We start from the raw sequence: 26460 nt of genomic DNA on the forward strand, positions 1-26460 counted from the left end.
TCCTCAGTGTTTAGGCATTACAGAGCCAAACTTGACAATGAGGAGACAAATACTGACAATGAACACAGGTAGGCCTATATTGACACTGAACAGCTTCATCATCTTTTTTTTTTAAATTAATATGTGTTTTATTATTTTGAAATCAAGCATCTAGGACGAATGTTCTGGGCCAGGCAGTCCTGAATTTTAATATAAAGGACTGCCAACCCCTTACTATTGTGGAGAGTGTTGGAGAGAAACATTCCAAGATCAGAGGATCCTTTAACGTACTGGGGGAATAGGAAGACACCTTATCAGAACCTTTTCCACCTGGCTTTACAGCTTTTGTGTACTCCAGCTTCATCTGTGCCTGTGAGTTTTCCAAAGCTGGGGAAATGGTGTCAAAAAAAAAAACAAAAAAAAAAAAACGCAATAGACTGAATGCAAAAACAATGGATGAAATTATTTTTCTGGATAGAAATTTATAATAAACTCTGAGTCAATTACATTTAAATGGGTAATATTATATTCACAATGCTTTCATTTTAATTTTCACTTAATGTCATTCACAATATATTTTAAAGATGGTAAATTGACTGGTTCTTATATAGCGCTTTTCTACTCATCTGAGCACTCAAAGCGCTTTACACAACTTGTGCATTCACCCATTCACACCCATTTGCACAAGCACATTTTTCTAAGTGCTTCATCACACACATTCATACTCCGATGGATGCATCGGAGAGCAATTTGGGGTTAGTATCTTGCCCAAGGATATTTGGCATGCAGGCTAGGGGAAGCCAGGAATTGAACCACCAACCTTCCGATCAGTAGATGACCTGAGCTACAGCCACCCCAGATGTCTACAATATCTATATAAAAGATATAAAATGATTCCATGGAAAATACAATACCTTACAGTGTATACACGTATGACTAGGTCATTGAATCAGTGTCTGTTGTCAGTCTCAAGTAAGTTGCCTGCAATGATATTTAATGTCCAGCAGGTGTCAGTATGGAGCAAAACAGCAACACTGTGTCGACACAGTATTGATACAGTTTGGGGAATGTGCTGAAACGCTTCACGAGGCCTCATCTACCCATCTCTAGTGTTTAGTGCTTGAGTGTTGTATCAGCCCTACCTGTGTCTGTCCTCTATGCTCTGTTTGGGTCCTCGAGTTTTGTGTTGTAAAACAGTCTGTGTGTTTGCTGTTTTACTTTGTAGGTCTGTGTCTCATTATGCCCATTAGTTCCAGCTGTGTCCCCTCCTGTGTGCCATTTCCTGATTGCCTTGTGTGTATTTATAGGGTGTGTCTGCCTGTGCTCCTCGTCGCGTCGTCTGTGTTTCTCTGTGAAGCTTCTGCATTTCTCTGCATCATTTTGGTATATCTCCGTGCCTCTCTGTTCCTCGCCTCGTGTCCTCTGTTTGTGTTAGTTTTCCCAGTTTAGGTTTATGTTCAGTTCTGCCCTCACCTTGGGTTTTTCACTGTAAATAAATCTCCACCTGCATCTCCACTGCCATCTGCATCTTGGGTCCTCTTTCATTCCACCACACGACTGCTGCCCCAGCCGTGACATTTTGAATAAAAGTATTAAAAGTTTTGATTCCTCTAAAAAAGGTTTTATTTTTAATCTTCTTTGTATTTTGGAGCATTTTGAAACATTTTCTCATCAATTCTTAATTAAGAAGCTTCTTCGCTTCTTAGGGCGAAAGGGAAGGTGGCCTTGGAGTCAAATGTCCCATGAGACTAGATGCTGACCATTACGGGGTCCCTAATGTAATGAAACCTGGGACTCCCAGAAGTGAAGAAGCTTCTTGTTAAAGACTCCCATGACCTGGATGAAGGAGAACACAAACGTGTTCTAATGTTTCTTGAATAATAAAGAGCTTTGTGTGTTTGGTCCTCAGACAACATCGAGATCATCTTCAGGCGAGAGTCGTGGAAGGCGAACGGGGAGTTTGCCCAGACAGACGTGCACCGACAGATCGCCATCGTGTTTAAGACTCCGCCCTACGAGGACCAAGACATCACAGAGGAAGTGGAAGTCAACCTGGCCCTGCGTCGCATCTCAGACTAGATGGAGAGTGAGCCCGTTACATTTAAGTACCTGCCTCGCAATCCAGGTCAGTCAGTACTGGACTTCCCTAACATCCTCTTCTGCCACACCAACCCTCTGCATGTCCTCCTTCACTACATCCATGAGCCTCCACTATCTCTACTCCCTGTAGATTCACTTTTCCGCCGGTCTCCTTCCTTCTTCTGGTCATAAGGTCCACTGTCCTCTCTCCTATACATTGCTACACTTCCACACTTATGTCATCAGGACCAGCCACCTTTCTGTTCTTCCTCCTCTTCATAGCTGTCCTCACTTCCTCCTCACTGCACTTTCTCATTCATTAACTGTCCTCTGTCTTATTTTCTCTCAAAGTACTCCTTCCACCTTCTCTTCACACTCTCCTTACTTGTTAGTACATTTCCATCCTGCTGCACATCCATTCCAGCTTGATCACTTTAATAATAATTCAATTCTGTTTTATTTATACTGTGTCAAATCACAACAACAGTTGCCTCAAGGCGCTTTATATTGTAAGGTAGACCCTACAATACAAGTCCATGTCTCCTTCCTTACAACTCACTGTAAGGCTCTTTGAATACTTTCCTGTACATCCTCATTCCACCAAGTCTGCTTGTCCTCTTTCCTCTGTCCACAGGATACTCCAAACACCCTCTTGGCAGTGCCCTTCAGCAGTTAAGTACTTTCCCAGTAAACTGGTAAGTCATCCTTGAGACTACCATCTGGTGCTGATTAGCTAAATTTGCCAACTTGCAGATGTCATCCTGAGTGCACCTTCCTCCATTTATATACATCACGCTATGGTCCTCCCTCTTCTTAAAGCATTCACCATGGTCCTCTCCATCTTTTTTTGGCAGGATCAGGGAAAGTTAATCACCTAAAACATCATATGTTTGCTTCCTCATTCAGTGTTCAACGAGCAGCTTTGAGTTTGTAGCTTTAAAATGAGTGTTTTTCTGGAAGTGGTTTCAGATTTGCCTCATTGTCTTGCATGTTGGCAGCTAACATGGGCGGTTTTATTGGTTTTTAGCAGTCATTCTTTTGTATCTGGAGAATACTGATCAAAGAGAAAATGTAGAATCACTGTCTCATACTGGAAGATTGTTCCATTTTGGTGGAGTTAGATTTTCATAATCTAACTCCACCTAGTGTTAACTCACTAGATCTCAGTTTTGAACTTGGTGTGATCATTAATCATCATCCACAAAGGTCACCGTGCCGCCTCTCATGAAATATTTCTTTGACACAAGAAAAGCCTAAATTGTAGTTCTTCTCCTGCTGTACAGTTCGTGTTAGTTCATACAGTTTGGTAATGAAACACTGAGCCCTGTTGTGCAAACTGAAACCTACACACTTTGCAGTTAGAAAGCCTTTAAATAAATTCCCCTGCTTCACAAATTAAACAGCTACCACCTACACTGTGTGGCCAGCCAGTCAATTAGATGTTAGGTGGGCGACACTAATGTGAATTTTCGTTTGCTGTCTGTGCTTACTCGCTAAGTTGGACACGAAAAAGTGGTTTAGAGCAGCGCTCACATCAGCAAGAAGTCAAGTCAGTAACAACCAAACTGGGAGTAATGATTTGGTTGATATTCACTGCACTGAGGACACGGATGTTGCTGCTAAGCAGATGATGAAAACCTGTCACGTCTCTTTGAAACAACAAAGATGTCAATCATCAGCTCGTGCAGCCAGCTCTTAAACATTTTGTCATTTGATTTGTGAAATAATTGGAAAGTGAAAATTAGTGGGTCTAGGTTAATTTGTGATTCTAAATGTCCCTGGGTGTCTATGTGAGAGTGACTGGTTGTCTATTTAAGTGTGTTAGCCCTGTGACAGACTGGACATCTGTCCAGGGTGTACCCTGCCTCTGGGATAGGCTCCAGCTCCCACACAACCCTGATAAGGATAAGAGGAAGAAAACGGATGGATTGGAAAGATGTATCAAGTATATTCTACACTGAGTGTTGGTGAATTCATAAATTCACTTAAAGTAGGAGGACAGGTGTGGTTTATACTAAGCCCACTGTGTAACTTTGCTATATACTGGATGTACCTATTGAACGTTGCATTTGGACTTTCCAACAAGGGGAATTCTGTATGCAAGAAGGCTTAGTTATCTCTATATCAATTACAACAAAATGAAACTAAACGTTCTCTCTTGTGAGAAGAATAGAAAACTAAGCAGAAATCGGCCACAAGGGACACTTGTACTTAAGATTTCTCACTTTAAAATAACAGGCTGTGGTAATACTGGTCTGTATACATGGGCAGGATGTTGTGCAACTGTCGCTTTACAAGCATGTAGTAACCAAATCAGGTGACAAGCAAATCTTGTATTTAAAACAAAGACAGATTAGTTTGCACTGCATTGTGAGCATATTTGTTTCTTTAGAAGAGACGGTCTGACTGGACCTCTACTGTACGTGAATACGTTCTCATCTCTCTGCTCACAGTGCAGTTTTTGCCATCATAGCGTGTTCAGCTTTGATGGGAGATGATGTCAGTGCTTCACTTGTTTTTGATGCTTCCTAAAGCTGGGCATACACTGCGATTTTTATTTTTTTATTTTTCCAGTCGCGTTATTCAGCTCCTGCTCAAAGTGTACGATTGACTTGGAGGGGTTAAAAGTTCGTAGGTCACGATGGTCTCACACTATACGGCCCGATGCTCTGATGCGACCTGAGTGCTCACACTGTCCGTCCATAACATGAAGCTTATAACACAAAATCTGTCTCTCGCTCTCCTTCTGTCTTTCACTCACACACACACACACACACACACACACACACACACACACACACACACACACACATATTAATATTGTCAATGACTTAATTTTTGTTTTTCAGTCACTGATGCATTCTTTTGTATTTTCCTCAAACTGTACAGCCTCATGTTAATATTACCGATGTCAAACTGTTTAGCAATAGGTAATTTTCAAGTCTCATTCTTATTATTTTTGACACATTTTAAATATTTGTTTTGGGCTTTAGGACAAGATTTTTGCATGACACTTCATACTGAATTCTTCCATCTTTGTGTTTCGAGTTGAGGTCCAATTTTCAGCCAGTAACTGTTTGTGTCTGTGCTGTCCAAGAACAGCCATCATAACATCCACAACTCAAGGTCACAGATTGGAGTTGAGGACACACAAGTAGAGCTGGGTGTCGTCACTGACTTCTATAACTGATTTGATTCAGATTTACAAGGTCTTGATTCGATTTGATTGAATTATGACTCAGACAGAGAAGTTGCTGAGGATAAAACACAGGAAAACATGAGATTTTCCTGGCCTGGCTTTTATAGCAGATAATCCCCTTAAAAATATTCTGCAATAGATTATAAACTTTAAAAAATAAACATTAATAAACATATGAACATTACCTGATGCTGCTGCAGTGAAGTAGAGCACAGCCACAGAGGTTTTATTAGAGACATAGCTAAGCGCTTTGTAATTTGGAGTTTGAATTTCTTCGGTATTAACAGCAGAAATTAGATTTTCTTGTCAGAGGTCATTTTTTGAAAAAACAAAAAACTAAACAGTGGGTGACAGCACTGTACACACAGTAGACTGATGCGTAATAAGCAAGCAAATAATGCAGAAAATAGAGATTTTTGATGGTAAACTGGTCCTGAAGTACACAGAGAGAGAGAGCTGTGCAGGAAGGGCAATTTTATGGTGGTGGAAGCAAAACGGACAGAGTAAGAGGATCTGTGACAATGTTTTTCAAACATGAGCCATGTTTCATGTTTGACCCTTCGTCTACAAGTGATTGGATGAATGGGGATGATCTGTGCTTTGTGTGTACATCTTTGTGCAAAATCTGCTTACCTGCTCTTTAATCATTTGCTGTTTTAGCTGTTTGCTGGTTTCATGAGCTTTAACCAGAGATTGTGGTGTTTTTTGGCAAAATACAAAAATATATTTAAAAATTGATTCAGGCTTTAATTAATCGATATTGCATTATTCAAGTTAAAATCAATTTGAATCAGGAAATCAATTTTTATAAACCCACCGCTAGAAACAAGCCAACAAAATATGTAGAGTACTGTGCAAAGTCTTGAGCTGCCCTTCATTTTTTCCACACATTTGTTTCTCCTCAACTTTTTTCAGTTTCCTTAGATTTGTAGATTTGGCTAAAGAAAGGAAAATAATTGTGTTTTTGCGACAGGCTGCTAGTAACAATGTGCACAAAGACACAATTTGAAACTGGTTCTTTGCTAAGCTGTTATGTGTAGACACAGCACTGGTTCATCCTTGTGTTAGTTTATGCTTACTAGAGTAGGTCAGTGGTCAGGTATGGTCAATGACTGGGCTAAAAATAAATGTAAAAGCAGGCAATGTCCAAAGAAAAACTTTGAAAGACCTTCAGAAAACCTAAATGACTGTTGCTGAAGAGATTTAAAAAAAATAAACATTACAAGAAAGTCTGGGTCTTTGGAAGCAAAATGTATAGAAATGAGATGTGACTCAAGTTTTTTAATTAGAAGTTTAAAAAAAAATTATGATTCAAGAGGGCAAAGCCTGAAAGTGATAAACATATAATTAGAAAATAGTGCTAATTATAGTCTGTTCTATATTGAGTCATTAGTTGCTGTGGGTTGATATTTTGGAGTCTAGCCTCATGGGGGTGGCCAGTACACTGAAATTAAAAAAGGGAAGTCTTAAAATTATGCGACAAGAATACTTCAGAGGGAAACTAGGTGTAGGAAGACTAACAGATTAACAGTAAAAAGGGTACCAAATCCTTTGCATAGTTTAAAGACTTAAGAGTTCTGTGGACCTAGGCTTTCGGTTTCCATATAATCCAAGACCACCTCTGTGACATGTAAAACTGAGGTCATGTTTGGCCTGCTGCACAAAATATTGGATACAGTAAAACAAATTTACACTGGCAAAAGAGACACTCCAAACCTTTCTTTTAACCCTCAGCTAACCTTTTTTTTCTAACATCATCTGACCATTTAAATCAGATTCATGTCAGTTTGGCAGGTATATGATGTTAGTGTAACCAGTTTCTTCTTCACCCTCTGTAACAGGCCGGCCCAAATAAACTCCTCGACTCTGCGTTTTGTTGTATTTTTAAAGAAGACAAGGAGTCTCTGGTTTGTCTTGATGCACGCTCAGCCATCCAGGTAAGCAAATCGCAAAAGTTTGATTCTGTTCATCTGGACGTAGCGTTTTCAGTGGGAGAAAAGTTTCGTCACTCATCCATGTGACTTCTTCAGTCTCAGCTGACTGCAGGTTTCCCCAATCTTATAAATAGTACATTTGCACAATAACTGAAACCAGCACACTGAATGAACAATGGGCTGGGAGGTCAGTTTTTTGATCATTAATATGCAAATTGTGATGTTCATTGCTCAACAAACACTGATCAAAGACCACCAATCAATGGCCATGAGTACCATTCACAGAGAGTTGGGGAATGGCTGCATTTACGGCATTGTAAGATGTCAAAAGATGTACCCTTGGGCCCCTTCCATGATTCAGAGATGTTTTTTCCATTTTTACATAAATGGCCTCCTTGACTCTGCATTCAAACCAGCGTTCCTACCTGTCCAGGATGTGTACATCCTCATCATTGAAAGAGTGTCCACTGGCCTGTAGGTGTAAATAGACTGCAGAGTCCTGGCCTGACGAGGTAGCTCTTCTGTGTTGTGCCAATCGCTTTGCCAAAGGTTGTTTGGTTTCCACAATGTATAAATCCTGGCAATCCTCCTGGCACTTAACAGTGTACACTATATTACTTGTGTCGGGGGACCCGATCCTTGGGGTGGACCAATTTTTGGCACAGCATGTTTTGGGGTTTGAAAGCCACAGAGACGCTGTGTTTAGAAAAATGCATCTCAACTGCTCCGATACTCCTGACACGTACGGGATCACTACAGGTTTTCGCTTAGGCAGCAGTTGTCTTTCTCTCCTGGATGAACTGAAGCTTTCTTTAGGTGCCTTCCCAGCTTTGACAAATGTCCAGCTATCACCACATTTACTCAGGGCCTTCTTGATGTGATGTTCTTCTGCTTCCCTGGCTGCTGTGTCTATGGGGATGGTGTTCGTTCTATGTTGTGGCGTCCTGATGACACACAGTTTGTGCTCCAGTGGATGCATATTAATGATCAAGGACCTGACCTCACAACTTATTGTTCATTCAGTGGGCTAGTTTCAGTTATTGTGCAAATGTACTGTTTATAGGGTTGAGGAAACTTGCAGTCAGCAGGGGTCATTAGCTGCTGACTGCGTTCAGTAGCTAATGACACTGCGGTCAGCGTGTTGGAAAGCCGTAGATGCAGAAGTAGTTATGCCAGAGTTGGTGCGCTACTGCCTTAACAGACTGATTAAGGCTGATTAGAAAGGCCTGAGACATCTTTGGAAAGTGGTTTATGACCACAAGCACATCCACTGATTTGTTTGCTGAATCCTCCAAAAATATTTTTGCGCCGTTCCTGATCTCTGACAATGACTAACGTCATCCTCATGAAGGTTGCTGGACTGTTGCACAATCCTTGTGGCATGTGGCGTAAATTCGGTGTACTTACGGTCCTGCTCATGCAGCTCCACATTATAATAACCTGAAGTCAGGTCCATTGTAGCAAATAATGCGTTTCCTCCTAAAGCAGCCAACGCATTGGCCAAAAGCGGAAATGGCTGGGCATCTTTGACAGTTGTAGCATTAAGTCAGCGGAAGTCATTACATATATTCAACTCACCAGAATTCTTCCAAACTAAGACCAATGGTGATGCAAACACACTGCAAGACTTCTGAATAATTCCCCGTTCCTCCATTCTGTGGTAGTTTGTCATAAGTTTGTCTTAGTTGGTGGCACATGTTGGCATGGCAACCGGAATGGTTTGTCATCCACAACTCGAATTCGATGTAGGCAAGCTCGTCTCTTGAGAAGATGGACACAAACTGTGCTATGAAGCAAACTAGTTTCTCTTTGCCAGCTGGTGAAACTGCACGTGAATCAATTTCAATATCAGACAGCCCCAGATTTTGTAGCACTGCATGTAAGGGGCTACCACAAGTTGTCACTTCCTGTGAAGATGCATGATCAGGAAGGGTGGAAACATTAGTGACTAGGCTCTGCTCATCATGGCACCTAGCTGAGCCAGTAGTTGGCAGTTGCACATTCTGTTGTAAGTAGGAGCCGGTGGGGCTGAAGCTCATGTCAGCCAACTTAATGTTCCATTTTAGGCTCACTGGCTTGTCAAAGGGGTTCAACACTTTTACAGGGACCCATCTATCACTTTTTAGATATGCTACAGTTCTTCCAACCATAACCGATCTTGGCCTGGACCTTGAGCCTGTGGGTTCTATAACTACAGCAAAGACCACCTCCCCACTATTCATTAGCTGCAGCCTGCCCCAAACTAGGTGTTCTGTCGGTGGCTCCAATGTGACAGCTCTCTTTAGCTTGACAGCTCCAATCTAATCACCAACATGCTCTGGAACCACCACGCCTGATATTGAATTCGGCAGATTTTTATTAGCCAGTTCTTCAGCATTCAGGGTCTTACTGTGTTCCTCTCCTAAATCTCCCTCTTCCCTCTGGTGATTAACCAGATGCATTATAAGGCCCAGAATAAGGTCCTCACTCTGCCCTGCAACCACCAGCATTGCCACAACAACTTTGCAGCCATACATCTCAACGGTAATGTCACACACACCTGTTGGAACTGTCCTTGAACAACTACAACCAATCAGGACGACATCAGTGGGTTGGAAGGTTGAGGTCTCCAACGCTACATGACATACCCACATAGCAAGCAGGTCTGGCCCGGATCTGGTATCAAGTCGGCACTGCTAGCTGACTTCTGGCATGATAAGACGTATGTCATCCAGATATGTGCCAGGTCTGGCAATGACGCCACTGTTTATGCGATGGCATGCCATATCTGGCTTGATTGTGGTTTGGTTTATGTAGCCCAGGCCCACAGAAAACAGGTCTGGCCCAGATCTGGCATCAAGCTGGCACTTCTGACTGACTGCTGTTTTGGCAGAGTGTATGTCAACCAGATGTGTGCCAGGTCTGGCAATGACGCCACTGTTTATGCGATGGCGTGCCATATCTGGCCCGATTATGGTTTGGGTTATGTGGCCCAGGCTCATGGAAAACAGGTCTTCCCTGGATCCGGCATCAAGCTGGCACTTCTGACTGACTGGTGTCATGGCAGGGTGTATGTCATCCAGATTTGGGCCACATCTGGCAATGATGGCACTATTTATGTTCCTATTTTCCTATTTAAGTTAGAAGACCAAAATGCCATATTGCAATACTATACTGCTATGGTAGCCAATGTTTCAAATGCAGGTTTGACAGGTTTGTGAGTGTACATTTTATCCAAAACCTAGTGAGGGTTTACTCATCTTTGCCAGTGGGAGGCTGTAGCTCAGGAGGTAGCGCAGGTTGCAAACTGATTGGAAGGTTAGTGGTTCGATCCCTGGCTCCTCCAGTCTGCATGCCAAGAGTATGAATGTAGATAAGAAGCACTCAGTTAAGCGAAAGTGTGTGATTAGGTGAATGTGGCATGTTGTATAGAGCACTTTGAGTAATCTGGGAGAGTAGAAAAGCGCTATATAAGAATCAGTACATTCACTGTCTGAACAGAGTTCAGCATGTTACTTTTGCACTGTTTTGCATGTTCTGGCACATGTTGTTATTGCATGGCTTGATTAAGTTACACATTAGGCTGACATCTGGGGCCAGAGCTAAAACTGTTCTGGGCCAGCACAGGGCCAGCAGTGTGTATGCAACTGGCCCATGGCTGCACACCACCTACAGATGGCCCACATACCACAAAGAATGACGGCCCTTTGGTGGCCCAGATCAGGTTTGCCAGAGGTAATCCACACATGGGCCAGCACAGGACAACCAGTGTGTATGCAACTGGCCTTGTGCTGTGCCCATGTGTGGGCCACCTCTGGCAAACCAGTCCCAAAAAACATATGTATTATACAGTGTTAAACAAATGAAGAGTACACAAACTGGTGTCAGACACCTGCCCACTAAGTACTTAATATACTGTGTTCGTCAGTTGATAAAGTTTTATGTATCGATAAAACATAACTACTCTAGATAAAACTCACCTCTCATATAGCTTTAACAGACTGGGAGTGATTACTGCAGCCAGCCTCAAATAAACAGCCACAACAACAACAACTGTATAAAAGACTTTTTTCTTCTTTACAGTCATTGTGCAAAACCAGGAGGGAGGGCGCTGTTTCCCCATTGCACTGACAGTTGAGGCAAGTGGAAACACTGTTACGTTAGGAGCACACCGGTGACAGGTGTAGGTGATGCTTGGTGTCATGAAACACTGATGGTCTACTTTTGACTCAAGTAAAGACACGTGACCTCCAGGAAATGCTGTGTGCCTATAAAGTTTTAGCTAAAAACAGCTAAAAAACAGCATATTTTGCCTTCAAAATATGAGGACTCGCAGCTTATCCTCTCGTTGCAGAGCTCAGGCGTGTCGGTCATGCCTGCAGCTGGCTTGCTTTATTTTTGTTTTTTAATCTGCTCCCTGCTGAGTCACTGCTTCCCCTAAACGCCCCGCTTTCGATTTCCATTTCCTTTAAATCGTCTGTCTTCTGGGCGACCAGCAGGTGTCGCTGCTGCGCCTCGTAACTTTTCAGCAGTTTGTCAGAGTTTTTAAGTTGGGAGGAGAAGAGGCGCCGTTTCTAATGGGAGGGGTTTTTTGTTTTTGTATTTTTGAAATTGTAACTTTTACTTTGCTCTTATGAAATTCCCACTTCTCCCTGATTGGAGGAACCGGGAGAAGCGTGATAAAGACATGATGTAACCAGGAGAAATGCGTCAGAGGGCGTGTGGCTGAGAAAGAGCTGGCTTTTTGACTTCTTTGTGCTAAAAATAGGTGCATTAGCTCTGGGATAGAGGCTAATTTGAATAGTTAAAAACCGATTTGCATATGCGCTGAAGCCGATATGAAAACAAGACGAGCCGCCGATACGTGCGGTTAGTTTACATACATAATGAGGGGGGAAATCGGCTTTTAAGGGTAAAGTGCCTTTTCTGGCCTCACTATGATGCATTATGCAAATCAATAAAGCGCCGTTTGATTAAAAGTTTGGTTCGTGCTGTCGCGGGGGGGGGTTCCCGTCTGTGAGGTGACGTTACGCGCAGAGGGGGATTTCCACGCGTCCAGCAGCCAATCGCGAAGCCTGCCGGAAACACAAAAGCGGAGCGCACTTAGTTCCACACATGGCTTCGGGACGGTTTGACACTTCTCCCCGGGATCAGACGGACACTCTGAGCCGCTGTGCAGTCTAACTGGTGGTTTAAGGAGCTGTTTCAGAGTTCAGGACGAAGGTTTGGGCCGAGACGGAAAAAACGGTCATCCGGTTTGGAGAGTTCTCAAGGAAGAATTCAAGGACACGACGGTGGAGTTTAAGGTCCTCAAAGTGGTCTTAAAGACTGGACGCATGCCATGATAGACATGGACATGGTCAACGGTACCTCTGGTGGGTGGTTGTCTTTTGTAAACCTGTTGAATCTTTGCGTGTGTTTGTGCGTAAAAGCGCTGACATCATCCTGAGGCATGTGATTTTTCACAGCAGAGGAGACAACACCCCTTCCCGGGATTGACCCGCAGGACGACAATTGTTCGAGCCTCAACTCTCTAGATTTCGGTGAGTGGTGGGTCTTTTTTGTTTTGTTATGTTTTGTTTTGTTTTGGCTCTGCGTGCATCTGCCGGAAGCGGGGAGGCATTACGGTGACCTGAGATGACCTCTGGCAGGAGGCGTGAACCATCATCAGAGTTCCTACTTGTTTAATCTTAGGTTGTCTTATTTCCGATGTCAGAGAAGGAGAACTCAACATTTGGGACATTAAATTAAACAAGAAAAGGTGACAACAGGTGATTTCTCTTATCTAACTTTGAAAACTGTGCTGCAGATGCTTGCTTTGTTTAATGTTTCATGATTTCTGACAAAGTGTCAGACATGACAGACCACAACCATTGGTCCTCAAAAGGTATATTTACCTGCAGGTAACCACTGCTCTAGATTCACTTTCACTGGTTAAACTGAGGCTGGCTACATGGCACCAGGCTTGTTTTTTTATTGGTGCAGTGCTGAAACAACGTGCCACAGATTCATGCACCAGTGACAAAAACAAAACAGAGGAAACGGTTCATGTGAGGTGGTAACCGCTCAAATTCTGACACACTGTGTCTTGTGACACGTCGCCACGTCGCCACGTCTTAAAATAGATTGCAGTAATATACTATTAGGTTTGAAAGATGTTAATGGAAGTGTTTCTGCTTTCAAATCCAAAAACGTAAAGAAACAGCACAGCTGCTGCCCTAAACCGGTGTCAGATTTTTACCACATTTGCACTTTCACTTTGGATTCACCATCAGTTTGTATTCATTCACACAGACCTGATTCAAGAATATATCACAGAAAGTGAGCAGGTAGCACCCTCCCTATCTGGACTACCTGGACCACCTCCTCCACCTGCTGGCCTCCCCTGCTCGACACCAACCCCCATGCAGACATCCAAGCCGGTGCTGGTTGCAAGAGGCACCTCATCTAAGGTGGGTGTTTGTTTGTTTGTTTGTTGTTGTTGTTTTTTTCAGGTGGTGTCATGCAGGGTGTTGATTTTTCTGGTTTCCAGCTCATTTCACAGTTTCATACGTTACCCAGAAAGACTGCTGGCAACACCCAAGGGTGCCAAGCAGAGAGGTGTTTGTATCAGCTGTGGGCTGTGAAAGCTGCCAGCCTGGGGTGAATAGGGGCATAATTTTTACAGATTCTTGGCAAAATTTGTGCTCATTACTTCGATCCAGGTCCTATTTAACTAGATCAAGTCATAATCAATATACCTGATACTTAATTTATATAAAAGCCAGAGAAATAAATGTCAGTACATGCACCTATTTTGTAAATATTCAATCACTTTGGCTGCTATGACTGTATAACAGGTAGGAAACTGGAGTCTAAGCTGTCTGGAGAAAGGTTATGACTAATAAACAATGATAACAATAATGATGGCATTCTTATTTTTAGCCTTTTCTTATCTTAGCTGGGCAACATAAACATTAAAACAGTTAATGGATTCAGCTAAAACTTAAAACATTTTATTTATGAGAATTTACTGTTAAAATCTGCTTTTGGTTTTCTGATTGTTTTTTTTGTTTTTTTTTTGAGGTTTTCTTATCATTTGTTTGTGCAAAGCAGTCACACAGATGGGCAGGTTGTTATGCTCTTCCCTCGGTTTATTATTAGCAACAGTAGTTTTATTTCCCATATTGTCTTTGTGCTATTATTGAAAGGCGGTTGATATAAAACACGTTCAGAGGAAGCGTCCGTTCCTCCTCCTCGGCGTTGGCTGCAGCTCTCATAATGAGGCTGTTGTGAGGATTGAATGTTGGTGGTATGAAGTGCTGCATGATTCATGTGCAGCCTGCAGACGGTTGGCTATTTTGCTGTGTGGCACAGAGCAGCCGTTAGGCAACTCAGCAGGTCAGGCTTCTACCAGAAAGCACGTGGTTTACAGGCAGCGGGAGCTCAGAAAAACTGTAATCTGATAAGAGAGGCACTGTAGTGACTGCACAGATAGGTAATAATGAAGGGCACTAGAAGAGAAGTTCAGCCTTCTCTTAGTGAATGAGCTGCACAGGTTATGTTGCTGGGTTTGAAGAGGTTTTGCAGCTTGTGAGGGAGCGTGGCACACCTCTTTGTGCTTTTTTTTGTTGTTATAGAGGAGGTGGGCTTGGGGAGTGGAGAGGACATTTTGGAAGAGCTGTAATCTGACTCCTGCTTTCAGTTTGCCATCCTTTCTGTTTACAAGCCAAACCCACCGGAGACGAAAGGTTGCATTTTTCACCCCCGTGTCAGTGCTGTGATTGGCTGAAGGGCGTAAGGCTGAGCTGACTTCCTATTTCCGTTTGCTGGCTCGGTGTAGCAGGCTTTTGTTGAAAGGTCCAGTCCTTTTTTTCTTTTTCTTCTTCTTCTTTTGGGGAGGGGGCTAACACGATTGCAGGGGTGCATACAAACACTTTGACCAAAGACGTCTGGGGCTCGACAGGATATTATGAAACATGATCTCATGCAGAGGTATCACCCACATCTCTGCAGCGATGGTTTAATGATTCACAGCAACACGTCTGACAAAGGAGGCGACTTCTTTACTACTTTTCTTACCTGCAGGTTTGATCATTATCATTCTTATCTTCTGGGGGGGGGGGGTTAGATTAGCTACAGCAGATAGACTGCAGTGAGTCGGGTGAAACTTGATTTGTGATAACTTTGGGTTCACGGTAAGAGAAAGCAATCAGGCGCCTCGATGAGCAGAAACAAATGAGTGAGGATGGGGGAAGAGAGAAACTAAAAGCAGCAAAGACAAAAAAGAGATACGAAGTCTTGAGTGGGAGTGGAAAAAGCTCGGTGGTCTGCGGTGTAACGGAAAAAATAAGACATCATATGCAAGAGGAGGAGTCGCAGAGCACGAGGTTAACTCTGCTCACTGATAGAAAGCACATGTATGGAGAGAAAACAAAAAGAAACACACGCCATGAGTCAGTTCTTTCACTGCATGCTTCATCTGTAGTGTCATCACTGCCCAAGAGACATGAGGTTGTTTTCCTTCATTAAAACTATGAAGATGTCGAGGCGGGAAAAAAGCTCTTTCAGCAGTAAAACCGTGTAACATCGTTAGACTGTTAATATAGACACACTGGTGTGTAAAAAGTACCATTGTAGTATTTTAGCTTGTCAAAGTGGAGCTACTTTCAGCTGCTTTATATAGAGTGACTCAGTTTAACATGGGGGTTCCCAAAATGGGAGCTGAGCTGCTACAAAAAGATGCAAAGTAATCATTTAGAAATATTCTAAGATATTATATTGCATTTGTTGCCATTTTTGACACTTTTCTCTCATTGTGCTTTTTTAATGGTGAACTACTGAAACATGACACTTGTTTTTAAATTAAATAACCTAGACGTTCGGAAGGGAAACATTTTATTAAAAGGATTTTATGAAGTTGTGCTTTGAAAGTGAGTCAGTGCTTCGAAACTGTAGATATTCTTAAAGGTTGTAACTGGTTGCGAATGCTTGCGTATTTGACTTGGTGACTTCATCTCCTTTACACATCGTGATGGAAATCTGGTGAATGAAATGCGACTGTCAGGTCAGGTTTTTACTCCTCAGCCGTAAAAGGCTGATCATGTATTGTCGTCACCTCACCGAGGCCGGTGACGTGGGCACCTAAGTTTGTGAATGCGATAACTTGAGGACAAGATGACGTAGGATTTTGTAATGATACCACAGGTGCGTCTGCTGGGAGTCTGAGGGGTAGCACTGGCAGTTGCCAGTACTTTTATTTTACTGCAGAAGTTCAGTTTTTCTTCTTGGAAGAGTGTTGAGAAAGGTCGATAGTTGATGATCGGAAATCTAAAGGCATAGTTCAACCGGAGAGACGTTTCATGCTGTCAGCAAACTGACTCACTGCATTTGTACATCCAAAGCAAGAAAAGTGTGTAAATTAAGTTTTCATGAGAAATATGAAGTCGAGCCATGTGACTTTTAACTTTCCTGCTAAAACAGATGGAATAGGAAAAAAAACTGGGGGCATGAGGTAAGACCAGAGCAGAAATAAAAAGCATAGAGATCACAAACATGATAAAGAAATGGTTAAAACATAAAATAAACACAAACCAGTGGGGGGAAAATAAAAAAACAACAACTATTGTTTCTTCTTTCAGATGCTTTGTGGATTTGCTTTGAAGTCTTTCGAGTACAGAAATTATCTTTACTCATTAGATCAGGTTATAAAAGACTCATCTGATGTGCATCACCAGCCTTTAGGGACAGTCGTGAGGCTTGGTTGGTTGTTGCATGTTGTCTGCATCTTTTCATGCTGCCTTTTCTGCCAGAAGTTTCTAGTGCAAGGTAAATATGTTTAAGTCAATTTTTTTTTAAATTGCTTTCTCTTGTCCCCCCCCATCAGCCAGTCCTCCCTGTCATGGATATGGCATCGACTCATCCTTCCTCTGGGCGAGGGTCCTCGTGTTTGCTGAGCTCGAAGAACTCCGGCATCCCGTCCTCTCAGAACCGAGGCGACACGGACATTCTGGAGCGCGTTCTGGACAAGCCCAAGCTCGTGATTGTGGAGGAGCCCAAAGACAGAGGCATGAGGTTTCGCTATGAATGTGAAGGACGCTCGGCGGGCAGCATCCTGGGTGCATCCAGCACCCACACTGAAAAGACCCTGCCTACGATAGAGGTAGGAGTTTCTGTTTCAGAAGGGGAGTTTACACGACCTCAGAGGCAGTTAGGCACTTTTAACCACAGCTGATCCTGTTTACTTTGTTCACTTGACCCCTCCTGTCTGAAATGGGTGGAGACTGAAAAAAATGTGGTTTGTCTGAATCAATTAGAAAGTCCCCACAAATCCCAGCTCAAGTGCAGTGAGATACAAGGAGGTATATCCCCCAGCTGCTTACTAACAAACACTACCACACACATCTACACGCCACGATCATTCACACATTGACTTGCTGGTTACCAGGTTATGTAAGGTTTAGTCAAGGAAATGTCTGGTTGCATAATGGATATTAATAGAATTGAACAATGGTGTTAACCTGTCATTATTTTTGGACGAAACTGGTACCTGAGTTAGGTAGTTTGTTTTGGTTTTTTTGGGGTTTTTTTAATGCACCAGGAAATCTGTAATGACCTTCTAGAAACCTATTGTTAAAAGTCTGCCCCAGATAAATGTCTGAGGGGGAAAGAGACAAAAAATCCTGGAGCAACAGATAGAGAAGGTTAATCAGCTTTTATTTCAACTCTTTTCAAGCCAAGTATCTCAGATGTCAGGGTTATCTGCTTTAGTTTGGCATATTACAACAGCTTTGGTCTCTTGGTCAGGAAAAAAATTAAGAACTTTAGACAACTTTTTCTGTGTTTTCTATCAAGAAAATCACATTAATAGGCATCACAGCTCTGAACTTATTCTGGATTTTTGCTATACATCTTGTTCTTTTCTTTTTTTCAGATTCAGGGTTCCATCGACGGCTTAAAGAAGGTCAACGTCACAGTTTCCTTGGTGACCAAAGACCTCCCACACCGGCCTCACCCACACTGCCTCGTGGGTAAAGACTGTCCAAATAGTACAGGGATCTGTTTTGTCACATTCAACCCTCGCAACAGCCGACGTCACAGGTGAGCATTCGCCTTCGTTCCCTGCCATTTTGATACTTTAAATTTCGTGGTGTGTCTTTACATTTTATTTGAACAGTTCCCCTTGTTTTTACACCCAGCTTCGCTAACCTCGGTATTCAGTGTGTGAGGCGGAAAGAGCTGGACATTTCACTTCAGAAGCGAAGAAGCCTAAATATCGACCCATTTCAGAGTGAGTGGGAGACGTATGCCAATACACCGCACCTTAATCTCCACGTTTCTCTTCATTCACATATATAAAGGCAGTTTTCTCTGTCCTCACTGACTCATTTTGTCTCTGTTCTCCCCTCAGCCGGGCATTCGAAGGGCATTGAAGACATGGACATGAATTCAGTGCGTCTGTGCTTTCAGTGCGAGCTCGAGTGGCAGGACGGCAGGAAAGACCATCTCAGCCCGGTGGTGTCGAAGCCCATTTATGACAAGAGTAAGACATAACCAGACAGACACACCGAAAAGCCCTGACCACAGTCAACCAAGCGCGCCAAAAATAAGGCAGCGTACTACCCTATTCTCACGCTTTGTCATGCATGTTTTTTTTTTTCGTTTTTTTTTTTTTTAATTCCAGAGGCAACAACTACATCACAGCTGAAGATCACCCATTTGAACCTGTATGAAGGTCCCTGCACTGGCAAGACGGAGGTCTACATGTTGTGTGACAAAGTGCAGAAAGGTAACAGGAAAGTTTTTTGAAGTTAGGTTCCAGGAGTAGATTACGTAAAACAAGTCCAGTTTCCACTATTCAGAAACGCAACAAAGAGCCTGATTACAATCGAAGTTTACACGTAGGGCTTTGGAGCTTTAGTTAACTTTTAAGTGAGATTTTTGTGATTGTTATTAAAAACACACACACACACCCACATTTTTGTAACTTAAAGTAGTAAAAAGAAACGTGATAAAGGTCAAGAGTCACATTGTGTTTTTCTTGACTAAGAGAAAGCATGTGACAGGGTGCCCAGAAAGGTGGTGCGGTGCTGCATGAGGAAGTCAGGAGTGTTAGAGAGAAGTGTGAGAGCGGTGCAGGATATGCATGGGTGCACTGAGACAATAGTGTGTGGTAGGAGCGACAGACTGGTTAAAAGTGAATTTGAGAAGCTGCCTTTGAGAGCTTCTCAAGCTGGCAGATGAGGTCTGACTCTGTGGAATATTATGTTTGTGTATGATGTGTCGGTCTACACAGGGAGCTGTGGGGGTTTCCTGTGTAGAGAAAAGGAGTGAAGGTGAGAAGGAGCAAGGTAGAAAATGTGTTTTGGTGAGGTGAGGATGATGGAGGAGGTGAAGGTGGTTGAGTTTAAATACTTGGGGTCAACCATCCAGAACAATTGGGGTGTGAAAAAGAGATGAAGAAAAGGGTACTGGGTTGTGACAGAAGGATACCAACATGAAAGTAAAAGTTAAGAAGGCAGCTGAGAGATCAGTTACATTGCATGAAACGTATGAAAAGACCTGGAAGAAGCTGAGTTTGACGTGCTGAGATGTTTGGAGCTCATCACAGCGACCGCTCGGGTTGGACGGTTCTGGGACAAAGTAAGAAAGATGAGACTGAGTTTGTTTGGACATGTGCAGTGAAGATGTACAGGCTGTCAGAGAAGAAGAAAGCACAAAGAGGAGGTGTGTGGATGTGATGAAAGAGGACTTGTAGGTGGTTTCCAGGTGGTAACGCGCCCTAAAGAAGAAAACCGTTGTGACCTAATTATTTTGAATAAAAGTATTAAAAGTTTTGATTCCTCTAAAAAAGGTTTTATTTTTAATCTTCTTTGTGTATTTTGGATCATTTTTGAAACATTTTCTCATCAATTCTTAATTAAGAAGCTTCTTCGCTTCTTAAGGCGAACAGGAAGGTGGCCTTGGAGTCAAATGTCACATGAGACTAGATGCTGACCATTACGGGGTCCCTAATGTAATGAAACCTGGGACTCCCAGAAGTGAAGAAGCTTCTTGTTAAAGACTCCCATGACCTGGATGAAGGAGAACACAAACGTGTTCTAATGTTTCTTGAATAATAAAGAGCTTTGTGTGTTTGGTCCTCAGACGACATCGAGATCATCTTCAGGCGAGAGTCGTGGAAGGCGAACGGGGAGTTCGCCCAGACAGACGTGCACCGACAGATCGCCATCGTGTTTAAGACTCCGCCCTACGAGGACCAAGACATCACAGAGGAAGTGGAAGTCAACCTGGCCCTGCGTCGCATCTCAGACCAGATGGAGAGCGAGCCCGTTACATTCAAGTACCTGCCTCGCAATCCAGGTCAGTCAGTACTGGACTTCCCTAACATCCTCTTCTGCCACACCAACCCTCTGCATGTCCTCCTTCACTACATCCATGAGCCTCCACTATCTCAACTCCCTGTAGATTCACTTTTCCGCCGGTCTCCCTCCTTCTTCTGGTCATAAGGTCCACTGTCTTCTCTCCTATACATCTCTACACTTCCACACTTATGTCATCAGGACCAGCCACCTTTCTGTTCTTCCTCCTCATCATAGCTGTCCTCACTTCCTCCTCACTGCACTTTCTCATTCATTAACTGTCCTCTGTCTTATTTTCTCTCAAAGTACTCCTTCCACCTTCTCTGCACACTCTCCTTACTCATTAGTACATTTCCATCCTGCTGCAAATCCTTTCCAGCTCGATCACTCTGTTTAACCAATCAAAACAAACCTTTATCTCCTTTCTTAGTGTCCAGCCTCACATACAACTCACTGTAAGCCTCTTTGAATACTTTCCTGTACGTCCTCATTCCACCATTACGTCACCGGCCACCACCATCTTTCCTTCCGCATTCCTACTCAACACCTCCTCATCACCTCTCTTCCCTTCATCTACATGTCCATTGAAGTCTGTCCTACTCTTTTCCCCCCTTGGGGACACTCTCTGCCACTTGATCCAACTTGCTCCAGAACTCCCCTCTCTTTTCTAAATGACATCCAACCTGTGGGGCATACGCACAGATAACAATGAAAACCACCCCTCTGATTTCCACCTTCACACCCATGATCCTGTCTGACACTCTTTGCGCGTCCACAGCACTATGTACACCACAATAGAACATTTTGAATCCACCTCCAGCGCTCCTGGCCTTTCCACGTGGTCTCCTGCACACGCAATACAGCCACCTTCTTTCTCTCCATCATGTCAGCCAGTTCTCTCTCCTCTTTACCAGTCATAGTGCTCACAAATTAAAAAAAAAAAACCAGATGCAGCAGATTATTGCTAAACATTGACATTTCTCATTTCAGACCCGTACGAGGTGAAGCGGAAGACAAGGCTAAAGTCAGAGGTGAACCTCAAGGAGAAGCCCTGTGTGACAGGTGAGGTTCAGACTATCAGTTTAATCTTTGTGTTTTTACAATTCAGCATGTGAACTGTTTGACTGGGGCGTGCCACCTCTCTGGCTCCGTGTTTACATATTTTCACTCAAAATATTGTGACTTAATACAACAGGAAAAGCACAGCAAACCAACATTTTAAATCTAAACTTTTTGGATTTCATCATGCAAAAGGCATAAACTGCCTTTAGGTGAATACAATTATTTTTATTTTAACTTGACACTCAGTCCAGATTAAAGCTATTCACAATCATGTTCAAACTGCTTGTTAAATGATAGCCAGTCTTCTCAAAATCCAGGTTTAAACTGTAGTCTATCTGCCTGACTTCAAGAACCGCAAAGCCCCTTCTCCACTGATGCAGGACCTGTCCATAATCTAGAACCTGTTCCACGTATTTCTCCTGAAAAAGGCTGGTGGCATTGTGGCCCAGGATGGTGCCACATAATTGCTGACACCAAAACTGAAACAAAATTAAGTGTCCAGGAGTTTCACCCATGACTAGCAGATGCATTTTCTTTTTCTTTTTTTTTTTGCATGGAAATTACTCCAACACCTGCTAGTAGCTTTTCTTTCCTCAGAAAGCCCCCCACACCAGCTCCACACCAGCACTGCAAGTGAGCCATTCATTTATTTTCCTGTGAAAAAAGGGCGTCTTGGTCACGCTCACTTGGGTTAATTACAGAAACCTCAGTGGGACAGTTGAGTTGGTGTTTGTGCCATTAACCACACCTACTAAGAGTCAACACGTCTGCTGTGAAGATGCACTATTAGACACATGGCAGCTTCAGTAATTGGGACGAATCACAATGCCCTTTAAAAAAATCACACTTAATCATTTTCTGTCTACTCATCACTGCATGATGAAGAACAGATCACATGCTAACATGACATTTGCCAAAAATGCCAAAATCGACCTCTGGAATACACAGACATTACAAAAGAGGAAGTGGTCAGCCACAAATACTCCTTATGTGACATGTCATTTATATGACTGATTATCACATGAAGATAGAGTTTTATGTGTCATACATATATAGATACACCAAACAAGATAAAGATGGTGTGTAATAAAAGCACAAAGGGGTTAAAAGCAACAGGGTAAACTGTACAAAAGGTTAAAACTAAAGAGCAGCAAGTTCCACCTTCATGAAGGCTAGTTTTTGTTGATGTTGACTCAGCTGTGGGGTTGTTTTGGAGGTTTTTCACACAGTTATTTCCATTTCATAGCCTGGTCTGACTGATATAAACAAGGCAAAACAGTCCTTGTGGCATAAAGTACTACAGATTAACAATGAGACAAACACCTTTCAAAATGATCACACAGCTGGCTCTGCACTTCTCCTCAAAGGTTTCCCGTAATCTCAGTGAAGACCTTTTTCAAGACTGGCAGCTGTGTGTGTGTGCTTTTTAAAAAAGGTCGAGAATCACATGTCACAATCCAGGTACAAAGTCCTCCGTCTAATAACTGACCATTCATCATGTTTCTAACAGCTTTGTTTTCTCTGTAACGTAATCTGTTTCAGCCAAGTGCGCACCTGCGTCAGATCAGGTCATCCAGTTCCTCCCAGAGGCCCAAAACATGATGTCGCCACAAGAGCGGTCGCACCCTGTCCTGCCCGGCATACCCGCTGCAGCGGAACCGCGTTACTGCAATCCAATCGATTCAAACACCGACGAGGCGGCCCTTTACAACCAGTTGGTAGACATGCCTGAATTTTGGGAGGTCTTCAATAACCCAAACTTCTCCTCACTCGTGCCTGGCAACTTGGACATCACTGCCTCCGCCTTTGCTAATGTGGATATGAACTTCAACCAGAACTCCGGCTTCCTGCAGGACTTTTCCCATTACAGTGACTTGCAATTCAACATGCTCGTCAGCGAGAGCCAGAACCCGCAGTTGGAGCCGCAGGATAGCACGGTTCAGGTGAAAACGGAAGAGGAACTTTGAGGATCGTGTAGCACCGTTTACAGCTGTTTCTGTCATCTTTTAACATTTTGGTCACTTCCTTGCTGACAGTTTTATGTCACTGCCATGTGAGCACATTAAGCTAGTTTTCCGCTTCCCCTTGTTTCTAGAACTTGTGCTAAGCTAACCAAGCTATCGCCTGCTTTGTTTTTAGTATGAGACTGGTACTGATTAGCGCAGCAGAAAACTGAAACCATCCCTCAAAAGTGGATACAAGTGCCAAAATGCATATGCTTGTCTCTCTGGAGTCAAGTTTGAAAAATCCCATCAGCCACTTGAACTTTCATCACAGAATATCATCCATTTAATACATTTCAGAGGTTTTCTCTTGATTTTTAATGGATTTGACTTTAAATCAAAGGTATAACTCCTACCTAAGCAAAATAACACGTTACATGCTGCTCCGATGGTCTGATGACAGTTAAGGCTGCGCATAGCTCTGCAGGCCGAGAGATTCCACTTTAACCCCTTTGATGGCACTGGTTCAGAGCTCCTTTATCCTTGGCTCAGTGCTCTCATGCTGGCACACGTATCCAGTTCATCCCAGACAATGGGTGGGAGGTGGGGCTCCCCATTTACCGTCACACCACTTTAGAATCACCGGAGACCCACGCACAACTGCGCTGCTAAGCTGTTTGTTTTATTGGCTTACTCATGTAGCAAATCTAAACACAACAAGTTAGTCAGTACTGAACACTTAGCTAAGTTTCACACCAGTGATCATCAGTGTCTGATCTTCTGTGACAACTTACAATCAGTTTTGGTTTTTTTTCCATCTGAATGTTTTCTGTCTGAGCTGGCACTCAAAGCAGTTTTTTCACAGTAAGCCACACACACAGACGTCAGATTCTATTAAAAGTGGTCCAAAGAAGGAACAATGGTGATGCTGTGGCCTCTTTCAGCAGGATAATACACCTTGCCACAAGTAAAACAAGGAACATTTTAAGCCATTGACGTGGCCTCCAGATTTCCCAGATCTCAGTCTAATCGAGGATATGTGGGACCTGCTGGAAGTCTGCGCCTCGATGGGTCAGGGCTATTTTGGCAGCAAAAGGGGAACCAACACAGCATTAGGCAGGTGGTCATAATATTGGGCCTGATCAGCAAGCTGTTTGTTCAGCTTTTTCAGTTCGTTCACTTCTCATTAGCACACAGGGACCTCCCACCACCAGTCCCCTATAAGGGCCTTCCCCAAAACGCAGCCTCAGTTCATGCTTATGTCGTCTGTCGTTATCAACTTGAAATGCTGTCAAATGTAAATGAGAAACTAGTGAATATAAAAATAACAAACGCTTCGGCTATCTTGAATCATAGAAGAATATACGTGGCATTTTTGGTGCTTGCATCCACTTGTGAACAATCTTCCTGTAGTGAGTTATCTGCTGCACTTGCTCTGCTAGACTGCAAAACCATTATGGAGCAGAGCACCTTCTTTCCTGCTGCTGCTGCTGCTGCTGCTTTGCACTTTGTTGCCCTGTATTTAACCCCGTACCTTTATTTTTCTTTTGCTCCCGAAGCCTTGCTGGCCAAGTCTTCGGGAGCAAGTTAGCATTCCTTATTTTCCATAAGTGCTGCAAGCATTAATTTAAAGCCTACATTCAGTGTGGAGTTTAAAAGGAGAACTCAAACTTCTCCACAAAAGCTGTAAACTTCCATAATTGCAGTCTGTTTTAATTGCAAGGTGAGACTAAAATGGCACGTATTAAATGTTTGTGCAAGATTTGTTTTGTTTGCTGCCGGCAGCATAAAAGGGTTTGGGTTTTTTGTTGGTTTTTTTTTTTTTGTTTTTTTTAATCACCAAAAGTCTCAAGTACAGTAGTTTGGGATCAATTCTTCTTTGTCCCTGTCTGTTATTGCTCTCTGTTGGCTGCCACAGCCGCTGGCTTGTTTAATATTTAATCAACATAAATGTAATAGAAAACAGCCCTTTTCCTATTTCTGCCTTTCTTTGTGTCCGTTCCTCTTGTTTGTCAGTTTCGCTCTCGTGCTAAGCATTCAAATTTCCAATCGCACCTTATCACATGTCTGCCCACAGTGTAGTGCAGTAGTCGGAGAAAAATAAAATGTCTGTGTGTAACTTTTGTTGTGTCATTACTTCCTGTTGAGGCAGAGTGAGAGGCAGAAATAAAAGATTAGAGTGTGTTAAAGGGGATGTAGGCGCTGCAATTCAGCTGCCGCCCACACACATTCCTGAGCTGCTCTCTCACTTATAAAAACAATGATTCTTGGCAGCTTCGACATCTCCGAGATGCTTTTCGGCTTGTCACGTCGTAGTTTTAAATATCTTCAATGCCTCAAGAGAACCTTGAAGTACTTGTTTGTCCAACCCATTAGACAGAAACCCAGAGGATATAAATCACCCTATTGTTTATGGCTGTGAGACACCTTGAGGTCGCTTTAGTCACAGCCTCTCAAAAGAAACAATAGTTCTTTTTTTTTTTTCTTTCTTTTCTGCCTAAAACATGACTATCACTTCTTACAGTAATCCAGTCTGGGAACGTGCCCTATTTGTGCTTTCCTCTTTAGTTTTTGTGGACTCTGGTGAAACACCCAGTCTTTTGTAACTCTGTTGCTTTTGGGGAAACTTGGCAATTGAGACACACAGGGATGTTAACCTTACTCACGCAGCAGATTAATACATCTGCTGCATGATGACAGTGAGCGGAGATATACTTAACATGGTCACAGAGGCCGAGGGGCTTCACAAAGATCCAGTATACGATAAATAAGGAATTATTGATTTTGAGCTGTCATGCAAACAAACTCGGGTAGAGTCCAAGAATAAAAACGTGGAGCATAAGTATAACAGAGAACTAAGGCTTTACATTTTGGGACATAATAACAATAATCTTGACCTTACCACGTCATAAAACAAGGGTAATACACCGAAAAATGATTGACAC

The 26460-nt window shown here is 42.9% G+C and overlaps 1 protein-coding gene across 3 annotated transcripts; it reads left to right on the forward strand.

The window, feature by feature from the left end:
- Positions 1-12104: 12104 nt before the first annotated feature.
- Positions 12105-25623, forward strand: relb (RELB proto-oncogene, NF-kB subunit). Of its 3 annotated transcripts, none has more exons than XM_087851010.1 (11): positions 12105-12545; positions 12639-12713; positions 13465-13622; positions 17036-17311; positions 18083-18249; positions 18348-18439; positions 18560-18691; positions 18833-18937; positions 20296-20511; positions 21501-21572; positions 23115-25623. In XM_087851010.1, exons 1-11 carry the CDS (start codon positions 12512-12514, stop codon positions 23537-23539), a joined length of 1752 nt encoding a protein of 583 aa, XP_087707136.1. In that variant the 5' UTR covers positions 12105-12511; the 3' UTR covers positions 23540-25623. The 3 variants fall into 3 exon arrangements, with proteins under 3 accessions (XP_087707136.1, XP_087707137.1, XP_087707138.1); XM_087851011.1 differs by having other exon boundaries at positions 12642-12713; XM_087851012.1 differs by lacking the exons at positions 12105-12545; positions 12639-12713; positions 13465-13622 and adding an exon at positions 14818-15237.
- The last annotated feature ends 837 nt before the right edge of the window (positions 25624-26460 follow it).

The sequence above is a fragment of the Neolamprologus brichardi genome, chromosome 14 (genome assembly GCF_056152115.1).
Source record: "Neolamprologus brichardi isolate AB-2024 chromosome 14, ASM5615211v1, whole genome shotgun sequence".
NCBI lineage: Eukaryota > Metazoa > Chordata > Actinopteri > Cichliformes > Cichlidae > Neolamprologus > Neolamprologus brichardi.

Coding starts and splice junctions, on each gene's coding strand:
- relb (XM_087851010.1), top strand. CDS start 12,512: ATGATAGACATGGACATGGTCAACGGTACCTCTG. Junction 13,623..17,035: donor CAAGAGGCACCTCATCTAAG/GTGGGTGTTTGT, acceptor CCCCCCCATCAG/CCAGTCCTCCCTGTCATGGA. Junction 18,692..18,832: donor GAAGCCCATTTATGACAAGA/GTAAGACATAAC, acceptor TTTTAATTCCAG/AGGCAACAACTACATCACAG.